Source organism: Vigna radiata, chromosome 1 (assembly GCF_000741045.1).
Source record: "Vigna radiata var. radiata cultivar VC1973A chromosome 1, Vradiata_ver6, whole genome shotgun sequence".
NCBI classification, from domain to species: domain Eukaryota; kingdom Viridiplantae; phylum Streptophyta; class Magnoliopsida; order Fabales; family Fabaceae; genus Vigna; species Vigna radiata.
The window spans coordinates 35,807,140-35,824,028 of record NC_028351.1 but is presented as its reverse complement, the minus strand read 5'-3'; the positions used below and the strand labels follow the sequence as shown (position 1 = coordinate 35,824,028).

Genomic DNA, 16,889 nt, shown 5'->3' with positions numbered 1-16,889 from the left:
AGTAATTATGGGATGGGTGACCTTTCGGGAAGTTTTCTCGGAAAGTGTGTGAGTGAGGACAAAGCACACTAGAAAGCCTCGTGTTGATGTGTGAGGGCAGTCAGCAGTCCCTGTAAGTTGTCGGGGCGTTACATTACGCGCCCTCATTGTTCATCATCTTCGTCGCATTTTCTCTCTACGTTTTCAGGTTCGTTTTCTCACTTTTGCACCATTTTAAATTAGTTTTACTTTGATTACATCACTCTTTGATGCATTATCTTTCATTTGAACCGATTAAAATGTATTTTCGTTGGATTTTGTGTAGTTATTCTCGTGTCCCTGGGCGGCGTTCTTTGGCGACGATTTCTTGAGTTTTGCACTCTCTAATTCCCTCCACTATGTTTTTAAAACCATCTAATAAAAGAAATATACAATACATTCTCTTCAACTAAAATATAAAGTTGTAAACTTAAATCACCATCAATTAGGAGCAACCTCAGAGACGTCTGACCTGTATGGATCGGACGTCTATATAGACGTCTGACCTATATAGGTCCGACGTCTCATTAACGTCACCCGTATAGACGTCGGACAAAGATCAGACGTTAAAAGCCTAAAATAACAGACGTCTAAATTCCTTTTTTCACTAGTGCATCCAAATAAAAGAGAACAGTTGGAGATATACTTGCAAATAAGTCTCAAGTTATAGTCATCGAAAAGAAACATCATAGTTAAAACTTAAACATAAAGGAATATCTCAAAATACATAAAATAACTAAGAGAATTTCTAAGGAGTCTAATCGGTATCAACATCCTCTAGTACTTGCTCTAGGGGCACCTCCTCAACATTTGTTTGTTAGCATTTATTTTAATTATAAAATAAATATTATAGCATTTTAAGTTTCTATTCTTAAGGAACATAAAGTGGTCCATTAAGTCATTATTTTTATCCTTTTTAATGGAGCAGTTATTATATTGTTTGAAGGTAAAGTCCAGTCCATTATTTTTGAACCTGTGATGGCCAGACTTTATATAAAGGAATGGGTTAAGGTTCAGAAAACACACCATCGAGTTTGAGTGAGTTAAGGTTTAGAAAACAAAGTTGTCTCTATGTTGGGATTACCAAAATTGCAATGGTAGGAGGTATGCACATTATTCTTTCATATTTTTTTGCTTCTGTTGTTCTTGATCTGAATGTGTTACTGTGATAATAATATAACATGTTTAGATCAATTTTATACTCTGTTATTTTATCATTCGGAGGTACACACATTATTGCACATTATTCTTTCATATTTTTGCTTCCGTTGTTCTTGATCTGAATGAGTTACTGTGATGTTAATATAACATGTTTAGAGCTTGTTTATTCCTCTGCCTTGCAGTCTTCGTTGATTTGGATTTTTGATTTATAGGCTTTATTATTTTGATTCATTTAATCCAAACAAAATTCTCAAATTAACATTAGTAACTGATTACATTTTTTTTAATCCTAAACAGAGTTTTTATGTTTAAAACCAAAAAATAATTTGTAAACTTACAATATTTTGTAAACTTTTTATTTTCAATCTTGAAAATAAAGAATAATCATAATTGACATGTGAAAGATAAGTGATACTAAACAAATATGTATTAAAAATTGCTATATAATTGACTTAACAATTTCAATAATAAATGTGAATCATTCTTAATGGATGAAAGATCATCTTAATATCAAATGCACAGTAAACAATCATTAATTTCAAATAAAATAAATATATTGAGATTTTGAAAGTTTCAATGGAAATGTGTTTGAGATATCATAAATTAAAGAAATAAAAATAATGATTGATATAATGAGAGAAAGGAAGAGTATGAGTTCTTTATTGAACAAATGAATGATCCTAAAGTTTTTTTTTTATTTTTTACTTACCATAAATGAGAGTCTTATTTCATTCCATGAGTGATTTAAATGTTTTATATGGTGACTTAACTTACACATCTAACTACCATCACATTGATCCACTCAAAATAATTAATTGTCAAACTCTTAATTTTTGTTTTTTTTATAGAGGATTCAACTCTTTTATTGAACTAGCCATAAACTAAGTCTCAAAATAATTAATTGTCAAACTCTTAATTTTTTTCTTTTTTTTATGGAGGATTCAACTCTTTTATTGAACTAGCCATAAACTAAGTCTGTGCTTAACATAGTTCAAAGATTATATTTGATACTATTTCATGTGTTTTTTAAAGTAACAAAAAAATACTTTTTTTAATAATAAAATTGTTCAATTATTATCATATTATTTAACGAATCTAACTATTTTCTAAATATACTTAAATATTTCATGAAGTTAAATTATATAATATGACAGTTTTGTTAACTTAAGAATTGGATAGTCTGTCAGCTTCTAACTCCAAAGAAATTGGTTAGGTATAGTGGTCAGTGATCAGATTAAATTAGAGTTAACATTAAAATGATTATGTTAAGTATAAGCAAGATTATTACCAATTTGATCGTAATTAGGTCAGTATTGATTTGAATATCTTGAAATCTATAAATACAAGTTTGTGGTAGGTTGGTTACATTCATTGCACATTTACTATTAATATTGTCAGATCCTTACTAACTTTAGCATCAAAGTGTTTTTTGCAGGTAACTCCCTAGTTTGACCAAACAGTAGAGAGAGTAAAGCGAAGGAAAAACTTTAACACGTAACATTACAGGGAATATTGACTGCCCCCACACATTAACATGAGGCTTTCCAATGTGCTTTGTCCTCACTCTCACACTTTCTGGGAAAACTTCCCAGAAGGTCACCCATCCTTAAATTACTCTAGGCTAAGCACGCTTAACCATGGAGTTCTTATGGGTTAGGCTACCGAAAAGCAAATGCATTTGTTGATATGAGTAGCCAAATTAATTCCTTTAAGCTATCCTTCAACTGTATAGTCTCATACCTATACAATCTCTAGATCCCTCTCATTCCGGTGTATGTTCGATTCTTCCATGTGACCCTTCCACTGGAAGCCTGCCAAAAGTCGCTCATTATTCGTGCCTCTTGCACCGATGATCACTTCCCCCCTCGTTAGTGCCCGGGTGTCACAAGACCGACCAAGACCGTTTAGGAGATGAGTACCGGGGTGATCAAAGGGACCCTCATGGTTCAGATGGTATAGACAGAGGGCCTATTGCTTTTCACGACTATTGTTTTGGAGGCACCAATGCCTGAAAAGTCGACACCGCTAGTCTTTAAGAAGTATGATTGATCGATTGAACCAAATGATCACATGCACTCGTTCGTGACACCGTGACATTTTACTCGTCGAGTGATCCCATTTGGTGTAGGGTGTTCTCTCTTTCCTTTGAAGGGAGAAGTGTTAGCATGGTTCAACACCTTGTCACCCAACACAATGGACTGATTCGCCACTATCCACCCTATTTGGCTGGCAATATGTAGCCATTAGGGTCCAAAGCTTGACACACCTTGTGTTGGTGAGCACCAAGCAAAGGAAGAATGAGTCCTTAAAAACCTTCATGGAAAGACTGCTCGACAGATTAGAAATGTGAGCCAGGAGTTTATCTTCAATAACCTCTCAACAACTTTACAAGTGAGAACATTTGCAGCCCTTGTGTTAGACTATTTAAAACCATGGACAAGCTACAAGAACAAATATTTGAATTTATATATATTGAGAACATGAATGTTTTCAAAAAAAAAAGTCGTCAAAAGAGACCATCACTTCAAGTAGGGATAGAAAGGAGAAAAAAAAATAAATTGAGCTTTTATTGACTAAAATAAGTTTCATAAGTTTATAATTCCTTGATTTGATTTATACGATTTTGACTTTTGTCATCATTTAATAATTTTGTTTTAGTGGATTAAAATGAATCCATTAAAATCTCTTTTTAATTGATTTTATCGAATTAAAACAATAATTTAGTTTATTAAAATATTGATTTTTTGTTTTGACGAATTAAAATAGTATAATGAATTCAAATAACACGTTGAATTTCTATAAATGTTTCTTGCTTTCAAAACAAAACATGAAGAAGTGTGTAATTCATTTTGAGATCTTTTGAATATTGATTTCTTAGGAGAGAATCAAAGTAAAAAAATTACTTTGATTTTAGAGCTTTAGGCAAATTGTGATCAATCTCATGGTTGAAGAAAGAAAACATAGTTTTGCACTATTTGTCATAGTTGTGCTTATTATTGTCAAAGTGAATTTGTTCTAAATTTTTTCTAATGTATACATGTATTACTTTGTTGGATTCTAACAGGGTGTTACGAGACTTGGGTTCTTATGTGTTTTTCTCTTTTTTTTTTTTTGCCAAATGTATTAAAGTTTGAAAGTATATAATGTGACTTTTGAGCAATGTAGTTGAATACCTATATGTATATGGTTTGATGGAGTCATTAAATTTTTTGGTGTATTTTTCTCTCTCTTTTATTGCTTAATGTATATTGTATCTTGATATTTTTTTATTTGATATTTAAATCTACATCTACTCTTAAATCAATTTAATTATTGTTTATCATCCTAATTTCCAAAAATTAGTGTTAGAATAAAAAATTGCTAATTAAATTTTTTTAATGATAACACTGAGATTTCCCCAAAAAGTTCATGGAAAGGATCTCTCAAAAGATTTTTCAAATAAATCTTGGTAGATGATAAATACTCGTATTCTTATATTTCTTCCTAAGGTAACTCTATCTACCATTCCACAACACATTAACACACCAACTAACATAAGGTTCTTAATAGTTTAAGAGTTTAAAATAATCACATAACTTTCCCTGAGCTGATTGAATCAAATGATCACACCAAAATGTAAACACAATATATGACAATATAACAAACATCCTTGTACGTATGTCTACAAATACTTAAAACACATTCTTAAACACTAAACATCACTCGAGGAAACGAAATGTTTCACTACTTGAATGAATTTTTCAGCTTTTGATTCATCACTATACTCTACCCCATGACATCCTTCTTCCTCAAAATCACTCACCACTTCCACACCCTTCTCTTTCAACATCTCCACCAACTCTTTCTCACGATCAATCAACGGATCCCCACCGTTCCCACTCACCAACACCCTCCACCCTAGATCCCTCACTCTCCCCAATTTCCCAACCCACTTCTCAGCCCTCGGATTCGCATACTCGTGATCACGGTCAACGCCAACGGGGAGCGCCAACTCCCAAAGCAAATCCGCTACGATCAACGGCAAAACCCCGTCGTTCTCTAACCTTACCTCGGACGCACACCTCTGGACCCCACCAAAAAACACCTGCCGCAATATGAGCCCTTGGATCTTCAACGGCTCAAGATCACGCACCGTGTCGGCCACACGTAGGCCCGCAAAGTAGGCGATTGTTGCTCCCGCACTGTTCCCCATGATATAACAGTTACCTAAGTCGGCGTGTTTCGTCAGCCACTCTTCCTGGCTGTTTCTGACAAACTCCAAGGCTTCCACTGCGTCGTCGTAAGCTGCCGGGAGACGGTGCTCCGGGGCGAGGCGATACTCCACGGAGGCGACGACGGCGGGGACGGCTGCGGACATGGCGGAGCAGAAGTGGTGGAACATGGTGTTGGCGGCGCTGGCCACGACGAAACCGCTTCCGTGGAAGAAAATTATGAGAGGCAGCTTCTGGTGCTCTGCGTTTGAGGATAGTGCTCCTTGGGGCAAGAATAAACGTAGCCAGGTGTTGTTTTGTGGGTTGATGGTTATGTCTTTGGTGAGAATTGGGAGAGTGGGGTCTGAATTTGGTGGTGTGATTGGAATGTGACGTGAACGAGTGAGGGTGCCGTTAGGGTTTAGAACGAGATCGAGGTGGCGATAGGGATCAATGGATTGCTGGTGTTGATGAGACATGGTGGTGGAAGAAAGCTCCGACGAAGAAGATGAAAGTGTTGTGTGTTGCAGTGTGTAGAAAAGCAAAGCTGTGAAGTGAACCAGCTGATGGGAATCTTATCTTTTCAACCATTCATATTCATAAGTCACGCACGAGGAAAGAGAAAAATAGGCTTCACGATACAACATTACAAGAAAATTCAAATTTGGTCACATTAAAAAAACTACATAAAATTATTTTCATGTTTAATCATAATAAAAATTAGTTTTATTTTCAAAATAAATTTTCTGTTAATATTAAAAAATAACTTTTTGTTGTTTAATTTAAGAATTAAAAGCATATTGAAAGAACACTTTAGAGCTTTTCTAAATAAAAAAATACTTATGGAATTCGAAAGAACAATAATAAAATAATACAACAAAAATAATTGAAAGAAAACTTGTATTAACAATGGAATCTTCTATATATAAAGGAAAATGATATTTTAACACTATTTTTTGACATCATTTTGACACTGCACACGTGTCAAAATGTAATTGGACGATTTCAAATTAAAAAAATAAATTTTGATTTTTCTCTTTCAAATATGTCCCTGCTTCAACTTTTTTAATTTGAAATCGTCCAATCACATTTTGACATCTGTGCAGTGTCAAAATGGTGTCAAAAAATGGTGTTAAAATATCATTTTTCATATATAAATAAGACAATACATGTTTCACACGACATTAACATTTACAGAATCGATGTCTATATATAGAATTCATGAATAACATAAAATTGTTAAAATGCTGCAACAAAATGTCATTTATAACATAACTTACACGGTTTAAGTAATTTCTAATATTGTTATATTATCTACTAGATGGTCCTGTGTTTCTTTATGTTAGATGATGTCATTGTTTAATATCGAATGTTCATAATCATAATTGTAATAATTTTTCTCAATATAATCCTACTATAATTTAATTCTAATTCTTCTATAATGAACTCTAATTTTATTTTCTCTAACAAAATATATTTTAATAAAATAATTATGATACAAAGATTATGGTTTTAACATATATTATATTAATAGTTCTAATAATTAAGTGAGATTATCCATAAATCCTTTATCATATCCTAATCTAATTTTGACGATATAAAAAAGCTTACCAAATTCTCAATGTCGTCATTTTAAATAATAATTGTTATTCTAAAACTATAATCATTTTACGTATTTGCATTAACGATTGACGTATAATCATAATCATATCAATTTGTTTCAGATTGGTTATCCTATAACCAATTTCAAATCATATGCCACACCAACATAAATAAATTCAGATATGTCAGTGCCACCTTTTTCATCACAATATTACCATAAAATTGTCATTATTTAATATTTTTTTTTTCAATGATTATAGAGATAATTATCATAAAAAATAACAAAAGTGCTTTCTAGACTAATTTGTTATTGCATATTTATTAAAAAAAGGCTAATTTGTTATTACATATTTTCAAACAGATACAAATAGATAAAAATTAGTAGGTTACAAAATTGAAACATAACAATGTTTATTTAAAAAAAAATCAATTATAAGAAAAAAAGAATTAAATATTTATTAGATAACTTTAACAAATAAAATATATTAATAACGCTAACATTTATTTAAACAAAAGTTATACTCTTGATTTATTTTATAAAAAGAAATGAAAATATTTAATGGATCCAACATTTAATGTCTCGTTCTGATTTGTATAGTTTTTAATAATTTTCTCATCAATAGAAGAGTATTGTTATTGTCTCTAACGAGAGAATAATTTTCTTTTAGGATGAAAGAATAAATGTTATAAAAAGTATATTCAGCATCTATTATATTATATATTATAATAATAGTATTAATAACAATAATACAAAAGAAAATACCATTTTATTCCTAAATTATTCTTTCAAGACTCTTATCATAATTGTAAAAGACAAAACTTATCTATCAGAGCCATTACTAATATGCTTAAGGGATCTCAATATATATAGTGAAAAATATGTTTTTTTTTTCATGAAGTATTAAATAAAATTAAAAATAATTCTTGGTCAAAATTTTATACAATTTGGATTTCTGTATTTTTAAAAGTATTAATTTTAGTTTTTATTTAGTCAATGGTGTTAAACTTTATTTTAGGTGGCAAATGGCATGTGTTTTTTTTTTTTTTTTATAAAATAAATTTTTGTGTCAGCTTATCTTACGTTTTTGACAATTAATTAAGAAAAAGATAAAAACCATTACTATATAAAGGGATCAGGAATTAGTGCGAAACAAAAATTCAAAAACAGAACAGTGACGAAGAGGTAAAAACAACACCATATTATAGTATCAAAATTAGGAAGGTTGCTCTTAAGAGTTAAGTCTCTTTTATCATTAAAAAATATATTTTAACACAAATAAATTTTTACATTCATTTAATATTATCTTTTTTATTTTTTATTTTATTTTTTAAAAAATATAAAAATTTATATTTTTATAATTATTTTACCCTTATATTATATCTAAAATAATTTTAAAAATGTTTTAGGTTACTATTACTTTTATTCCTATGAGATGAAAATATAAATAATGAATATATCTGTTATATGTTGCTAGTTTACATAGAGGGTGTTTCATCCTACACCTCCAAGCCTACATTCTGCACCTTCAAAAATTTCACTTTTGACCTTCTAACAATTGATCATCCATCTCTAATTTTTTCAAAAAATTTCATTTTTAACTCTAATAAATATTTTTTCATATTTTTTCTCTTTTTTATTAAAAATCTGCATCACTTTAATAATAATTTGATTTAATTTAAAATTCAAATATTATTTAATATGATTTCATATTTTAATAATTATTAAAGTATGATTCATATTATAATAATAATTATATTAAATAATTAAAATAAAAATAATAATAATAAAAATAAAAAATAAAATAAAAATAATCAATTTGATTTACTATATTAAAATATTAAATTAAATCATTATTAAATTAAATAAAAAACAAAATTTTAAAAACAACTACTATCTGATATCTATCCGAAGTATAGGTATCGGATTTCTATATCCGATTAACAAATTTTCTTAAATTTTGTTTTTCTTTTAATTACAATAATTATTTAATTTAATATTTGAATATAATTTAATATATTTAAATACATGTAATTTTAAATACTATTTTTATTCTCATTACTATCACTCCTATTTTAGATTTTAGTTATTGTTATTTTAATCTTTTAATAAAACTATTATAAAAATATAAATCATATTATAATAATTATTAAAATATAAAAATATAACAAATAGTATTATAATGTTAAATTAAATTAAATATTTATTAAATTTTAAATAAAAAATAAAACTGTTAACATATTTATTAATTGGATATAGAAATCCGATATTAATATGCTTCGGATAAATAGTTGTTTTAAATTTTTTTTTATTTAAATTTAATAATTATTTAATTTATTTAATATTTTAGTATAATTTAATATATTTTTAATACAGTAAATCAAATTAATTATTACTATTTTATTTTTATTTTTACTATTATTATTTTTATTTTAATTATTTAATATAATTATTATTATAATATAAATCTTACTTTAATAATTATTAAAGTATAAAATTATATTAAATAATATTTGAATTTTAAATTAAATTAAATTATTATTAAGGTGGTGCAAAGTGGTTTTAATAAGAAAGAGAAAAATTATGGAAAGATATTTATTAGAGTTAAAAATGAAACTTTTGAAAAAGTTAGAGGTGATGAGTTGTCAGAAGGTCAAAAGTGGAATTTTTAGAAATACAGGATAAAGGCTTGGAGGTGTAGGATGAAACACCCTTACATCGATTGTGGTTGTACTCAACCCATTCCTTTAAGTGCACCTCGAAATGGTTGTCTGCACCTTAGATCTTTCAACTTTTTCTAATTTTTTTATTTGATCGCGAAAAGCTTTGACTATGCTTATACAAGGATTTTATTTTATAAAAAGTTAAATAATACGTGACATGTCTATTTCTCAAATAACATAAACTTTAAAGTCATTGAAAATAATAATCAAAACTAATATTTTTAAAAATACAAAATAAAATAAAAGTTTGAATCATGAACTATTTTTAATTGAATCATGAACTATTTTTAATTTTATTTAACCGTACGAATAATTGTATATGTTATTAGATCAAGTTTTCCTTCAAATGGATCGAAGATACTTGACAAAGACACTTTAATATTTAAGTCTGAACCAAATTAAAGTAAAGTCTTAAATATCTTTAACTTTTATTTATATTTTCTGAGATAAGTCTAACACTGATAAAATCCTAATCAGTGTCCAATCTTAGTCTATTATACTAATTGATACTTATTTTTAATCTTAATTTTTAGTGTCTCTTAAAAAATACTTTGTTATAGAAACTGCATGTTCAACCTCTACTTGTACATGGCTGAATGAATGACGTTCAATGAATGACGTTCATTTGTGTCTGGTTCGGTTAAAGCACATCGGGTCAGACATTCGTAACATAGTCGGACGACCATCCAATACAATAATAATAATCAAAACCAATATTTTTAAAAATACAAAACAAAATAAAAAACTTCAATCATAAACTATTTTTAATTTTACTCAATACATAAAGGAGAAAAACATATTTTTCTCATGTTTTTATTATAGAAGGTTGAAACAACTATGAACGTAACATGGTAAATTGTGTTTTGTAGACAAGAACATGATTATAATTTAGCCCTAAACACAGATTGGGTTAATGAACTGTTTAACCAAATCAATGAATTGGTTTACTTTCAATGGGTCAAAGAGTTCAACTCCATAACAACCTTCTTCTTGAAAATCCTTCACCACTTTCACCCCTTTTTCTTCCATCAATTGCACCAACTTCTTATCACGATCCACCAATGGGTCACCATTGTTGCCACTCACCAGCACCCTCCAACCAAGCTCCCTCATCTTCTCAAATTTCTCAACCCCATTTCCAGCCCTTACACTACAATATTCATGGTCACGATCAGCACCATGCCAATTCCCACATTGAATCCGTAACACTCAGAGGAACGAGTGGGTTATTCTTCAGCCTTAACTTCGATTCTGTCCTCTGCACTCCACCGAAGAATGGTTGACGCAATATCAACCCTTGGATCTTTAATTGATCAAAATCGTTTACTTCTTCAACTGCATGTAGACCTACAAGGAAAGAAAATCCACTTTCATAAAACAAATCTTCAAAAATTAATGTTCATAGTTCGAATTTATTTATGGATATTTCTTTCTCTCTCAACTTTTTTCAACTAGCTTTAAGTTGATTGTAATAATTATTCTTTTAAAACTATTTATTGTAGAAATTTAATAAAGTTTGTCTTTTATCAAACATTTCTGTATAGAAAAAACGTTTTCTTAACATCACTTTAACATTGACTTTTTAGAAATATTTTGGTTATAACAAAAAAATTAACTTTTTTATATTTATAAAGGAAAAAAAATATCAAAGAATAAAATAATAAATGTAAAATATATATAAAAAATTGTTTAAAATACCCTATTGTTTGTTAGTTATGGGTAATTTGAAAAACTAACTTCAGAAAATAAAAAAAAAAAGTATTAGATTACAAAAGCTTCTTCTCCATAGAGTTTCTTTGGAATGAATTCTGTTTCATTCTAAACACTAATTATAAGTGTTTATTTAATAACGAAAAATGGAAACCTTGACTTTTATTTTTTAAGAAAATAGTTCTTTTAATTAGATTATCTGTGACATCAATCATAATTTAAAAATTAAAAACATTTCTTAAAGACTTAATACTACTTTTATTTTTTATTTTTGTTTAATACTAATTTTATTTTTTATTTTTGTCTTTTTGTTTCATTATGTTTGATAATGTGAGATTTATTTTTTTAGTGTTTAGTGTAATTTTAAATTTTATAATTTATAATTAATTTGATTTTTTTATGATTTTTTCTAAATAGTTAATAGTAGATGAATAATATATAACATGTTTATGATTTTTATTTATTTTTTAATTTTTAAATCTAAAGAAAGTTTAACACGTATAAAATAAATATTGTTTCTAATAAAATGGGCCGAACTTGGAGAAGCAGGGAGGCCCAAGCCTTTTGACCCAAGTCGAAAGGAAATATCTCTCCTTTCCAGAGAGTTCCAGTGAAGTCAGAGATGCGTGGCTCGAGGGAAGAAAGAAAGAGAGCTCCACCTCTCCATGTGGCTTCTCCAGGACGTTCGAAAGGAGATCAACGCTGGATGAAGAAAATGCAAGTAGCACCGAAAGAGAAGTGAAAAAGGAGTACACCCAACAGAGGTAAGTGAAAGAGAAAACTTTTATTCTATATTTATGAAAATGTCGCAAACTGTATGTGTGTGGGAACTCTATTTATAGAATTTAGGGTTTAAAGGGAAATGGGAAAAACAGTACATATAAGGAAACTCTAACCATCTAAAACCTCCTTATTTGAACTTAAAACCATCACATTGACTCATACCAAGTTCTCTATTAGATTTATACCAACTTATGGTGCTAACAAATCTCAAATCAAATATAAACAGACCTGAAATACCAGATGTCTCCATCCAAACATTATCTCACCAAAATGTATATCCTAATATCCACTGTCCATAGATCATAGATCTTAATTTAAAGAAAAAATATTGGTATCATTAGAATGTACCAAAGGGCATGGTGCAAGTTTTTGGTCACTGATGGAGGAACCCCAAGAGCTAATAACAAGAGGGCTACCCATGCTTCAAAGTAGAGAATTATTTTGAGAAGATAGGTGGCGAAAATTATGGTAACAAGAACAATGGATATGATCCATAAGACTAAGTTGACTTTGAGGCTTATGTGAAGAAATTGAGTGGGATGTGGCAAGTGCTTTCCAAAGAATTGCTTGGCTGCTAACTCCAAGGCAGACACCAAAACATGAAATAGATAACTTTAACAAATAAAATATATTAATAACACTAACATTTATTTAAACAAAAGTTATACTCTTGATTTATTTTATAAAAAGAAACGAAAATATTTAATCGATCCAACATTTAATGTGTATAGTTTTTAATAATTTTCTCATCAATAGAAGAGTATCAAGTATTATATCAGATGCATTGTTATTGTCTCTAACGAGGAACAATCTTCTTTTACGATGAAAGAATAAATGTTATAAAAAGTATAAAGAGCATCTATTATATATTATAATAATAGTATTAATAACAATAATGAAGAAGAAAATACCATTTTATTCCTAAATTACTCTTTGAAGACTCCAATCATAATTGTAAAAGACAAAACTTATCTATCAGAGCAATTACTAAGATGCTTAAGGGATCTCAATATATATAGTGAAAAATAGGTTTTTTTTTCTCATGAAGTATTAAGTAAAATTAAAATAATTCTTGGTTAAAATTTTATACAATTTGGATTTCTGTATTTTTAAAAGTGTTGATTTTAGTTTTTATTTAATCAATGGTGTTAAATTTTATATTAAGTGGCAAATGGCATGCCATGTGCCTTTTTCTTTATAAAATAAATTTTTTGTGTCGGCTTCACTTCCCTGTTGCAACACGCGAGAGAGAAAGAGGGACGCATGTTCTCCAGGCGTTGCTCCGGCAAGGCACCTTTTGTTCAGAAAGGAATGACGGAGTCCAAGAAGATAAAGCACCGCACCAAAAGGTAAGAGAAATCCAAAACGCCTTTTATTATTATCGATCGAATTGTTACTACTACTCTTCTTCTATTCTCACAATGGAAAAAGCTGGAATCCTATTTAAATAGGTTCCGGTGAAAACAGAAAACACAGGGATAATAAATTATCCCTGACAGAATACATAAAACACTAAACAGTTTGGATGATGGGCTGGGAAACTGAAATTATCCCTATTCAAAGTTAGGGATTTCACTTGATGATATATACTTGATAAGTGATGAAACTTCTGGAGCCTTGTTCTACGATTTCACTGTTTATGTTGTTTTCCATACTAGACCTCAAAAAGATATATATGTTAGACTTCTTATGCACTAATTAATGAAAAGTTACAGCAGATAAGATTCAATAAAATTTTACATAAACCTTTGCCACCAATTAATAGAATCTCATTGGTGAGCACAGAACCATACATATTGAAATTAGATTAGAAAAATGAGTAGATGGTATTGGTTAACAAAGAACTAGGAACTTACTATCACTTATATCTTGCTCTCATTGCAGAGACAAAGACAATCCTCTACATTCAATGAGATGATCACATTCATCCACTTAGTTCACAGATTACTTATTCTTTTCATAGAAACTAAGTTCCTGCCAGACATTCTTCAAAATCAGTGAATATGCATATTTCTTTTCTAATTTGAAACTCTTTCCTCTTTTGAATGGTTCTTGTCTGCTAACTTAATACAATAGGAGAAGGTCCTTTTCCCTCCCCACAAAAAATAGACAAAACAAAGTGAGTGAATGAAGATTTTATTGGATAATGACTGCAAAGTGTCAAATCTCAGTGCCTTCAGTCTTCTCCAAAACACGGTTAACATTGATTACACTGTTAACATTGATTTTGTTTGGTTGAAGCCATAAATGCAGCACCCCTTAACTATTAATTCAATCCCTAATGGCTAAGGATCCATATCCCATATAATGGTGACATGAATCAGATAAATCTTTGTAGAAAAGAAATCAAATAAGCTCAAACACATGGCAGACTTGAAATTTGAATCAGTGAAACTATATTCACATAATACATAGCAGAATAACGGAGAAGCTCATTCAAGGGAAGGAAACACGAATCAAAAGAAAAAGGAATATGAATAATAACCTTTACCTTTTCTCTTCTCTGCCACAGAACTGATGTTTAGAAAGCTTGGAAAAAGTTCTAGTGAGTTGATGATCAAAAGGATAAATTTTGAATATAAACAGAATTGGAATTCAGAAGAGAAAATGCACCACAAGCTTAAACAAAAGGATTTAGAAAAGATTATATATGGTCCAAGGTCATGGTAGGCCAAGTGTAGTTTGCATCCATAATCTTGAAAGCTCCTCATTTTTTTTTATAATCAGAGCTACTTATTTGTTTGAAAAAGACGCATCCGAGGAAGAGGGAAAAACATCATAAAATATTGTAGGACAGGTTAGAAGATACAAACTATGAAATACCAACTTTTTTGTAGATGAAGTTGTTAGATACATCCGAGGAAGAATTAATGTTATTCACAAATCAAAACTTAAGCAAATAGTACAAATGAATCGTGTCTGAACTTACAATTACCACATTTTAATGCTGTGGTAACAAAAAAAAGTTCTCTCCATGTTAACTACGTCTACAAAAAATAAAAATAGTACAATGGAATCGTGTTTGAACTTACAATTACCACACATTTTAATGCTGTGGTAACAAAAAAAAGTTCTCTCCACGTTAATTATGTTTACAAAAAATAAAAATAGTACAAAAGAATCGTGTCTGAACTTACAATTACCACAAATTTTAATGCTGTGGTAACAAAAAAAAGTTCTTTCCACGTTAACTTACAGATCTACAAACTAGGAAGTTACATATATTACTAGAATACATTTTTTTCATTAACTAAAAATTCAATTATGATATTGAATTTCTCAAGTGCGTTTACTGTTGTTGCAATCCTTTGACACATGTAGACGGTGGAACTTTGGTTCGATAGGAACAATTAATGCCTTCCGTGGCTTTGTTGCCTTTGGCTTCACAATAATATCTGATGGCTTTTCGATAATAACACTAAGTTTTGTTGCAATGATAGCCTTTTCTTTCTTCCTTGGTAAAGCACTGCAATAGACATTTAGATTGGAATCAAAGTTGCTTACTACAAACACAACATGTTTCAGAATCTTACTATTACTTACCTTAGAGGCCTCAGAACTTTACGTTGCGTCATTTCGGATTTTCTTTTGAATTTATCATTCACATCATTGGGTTTCTCAAGTTTAGGACGAGGATCATTTTTAAAAGGTGTTGTAGCAGATACTTTACGTTGCACCTTGCANCGGGAGTTGTCAATTTGAATGCCACCCTGTGTAACATTTTGGGAAGTCTTTAGTCACTGTCTAAAAATACTGTTTATGCTAAAATATTTATAGGTGAACATGTTCTTCTGTGCATGAACTTACAGATTGGTTTTCCTGTGTTTTTGGGCGTGATTTCTCATCACAACTGCTATAATAATCAGTGTGCTGATGTTTCCTCGTTGCTGTTCCACCACCTTTAACTGCGGTTTCTTTTAAAGGTGAAAGAGATTTTCTATCCAAGTTTACTTCTTTAAGAATCCCTCTTTCCTGCAACATAAAAAATAACACGTATCTATCACACTTGATTAAAATAAATTGTTTTTTAACAAGTAAATAAACTTAAACCCTTACTTACATCAGTTACAGTTGTGGTCGATGAAGAGTTCTGTTTTAAGGTCAAACATGACATTGACTTAGTTTCTGGTTCCTTACGGTCATTAGAACTCAAGAAATCAAACACACGGTTCTTGACTTCTCTTCCCCTCAATTGCTTTTTTGAGGCAGTCACTGCAATGACTTGCTTCCTCCTTCTTCATTCTTCTTCACTGGGAATGAACACAGTGCTCTCATTGGAGTTTTTAATTCCATAAATTTCTTGATCTTTATGACCTTCTTTGGCGAGGGAAAAACAAGAGCCTTAGAAGACACCACTCTACTCTTAGGCACACCAACAGTCAACACTTTCTTGCCACTCTGAACACTTCTAAACGGTTCTACATTGGAAACCTTCTTTTGATTATTCCTTGGAGTGGTCAAGGCCTTGGCCACCGGAGTTGATGGCCTCACCTTACCATTGGGGATTGTTGCAACCTTAGAAAGAGGTTTAACTTGGACGTTCTTGTCGGTCATCTTGAGTGATGATGACGCCCTTGATGACTTTGCAAGAGCTGAATGAGGGCACTTCAAATTTGCGCTGAAAGAAATAACCAAACATCAAACATCACTCATAATGATCAAAACATCACTCATAAGATTGGTTTAAGAATGCGCTACCTTGCA

The 16,889-nt window shown here is 30.1% G+C and overlaps 2 protein-coding genes across 11 annotated transcripts in view; one reads left to right on the top strand and one right to left on the bottom strand.

The window, feature by feature from the left end:
- Nucleotides 1-4,743: 4,743 nt before the first annotated feature.
- Nucleotides 4,744-6,014, bottom strand: LOC106766192 (carboxylesterase 1-like). The gene has a single exon (XM_014650945.2). The coding sequence runs from the start codon at nucleotides 5,846-5,848 to the stop codon at nucleotides 4,871-4,873; it is 978 nt and encodes a 325-aa protein (XP_014506431.1). The 5' UTR covers nucleotides 5,849-6,014; the 3' UTR covers nucleotides 4,744-4,870.
- A 5,865-nt stretch (nucleotides 6,015-11,879) lies between these two features.
- Nucleotides 11,880-16,889, top strand: part of LOC111242061 — a 20,590-nt gene continuing 15,580 nt past the window's right edge. For 2 of the 10 annotated variants that reach the window (XR_002668713.1, XR_002668736.1), the window contains exon 1: nucleotides 12,173-13,534. The gene's annotated coding sequence lies outside the window, so the exon portion shown is untranslated. The other 8 variants (XM_022783598.1, XR_002668729.1, XR_002668721.1 and 5 more) reach the window with 8 other exon arrangements.

Excerpts from the sequence above, each read along its gene's own strand:
- LOC106766192 (XM_014650945.2), bottom strand. The coding sequence starts at position 5,848 with ATGTCTCATCAACACCAGCAATCCATTGATCCCTATCGCCACCTCGAT.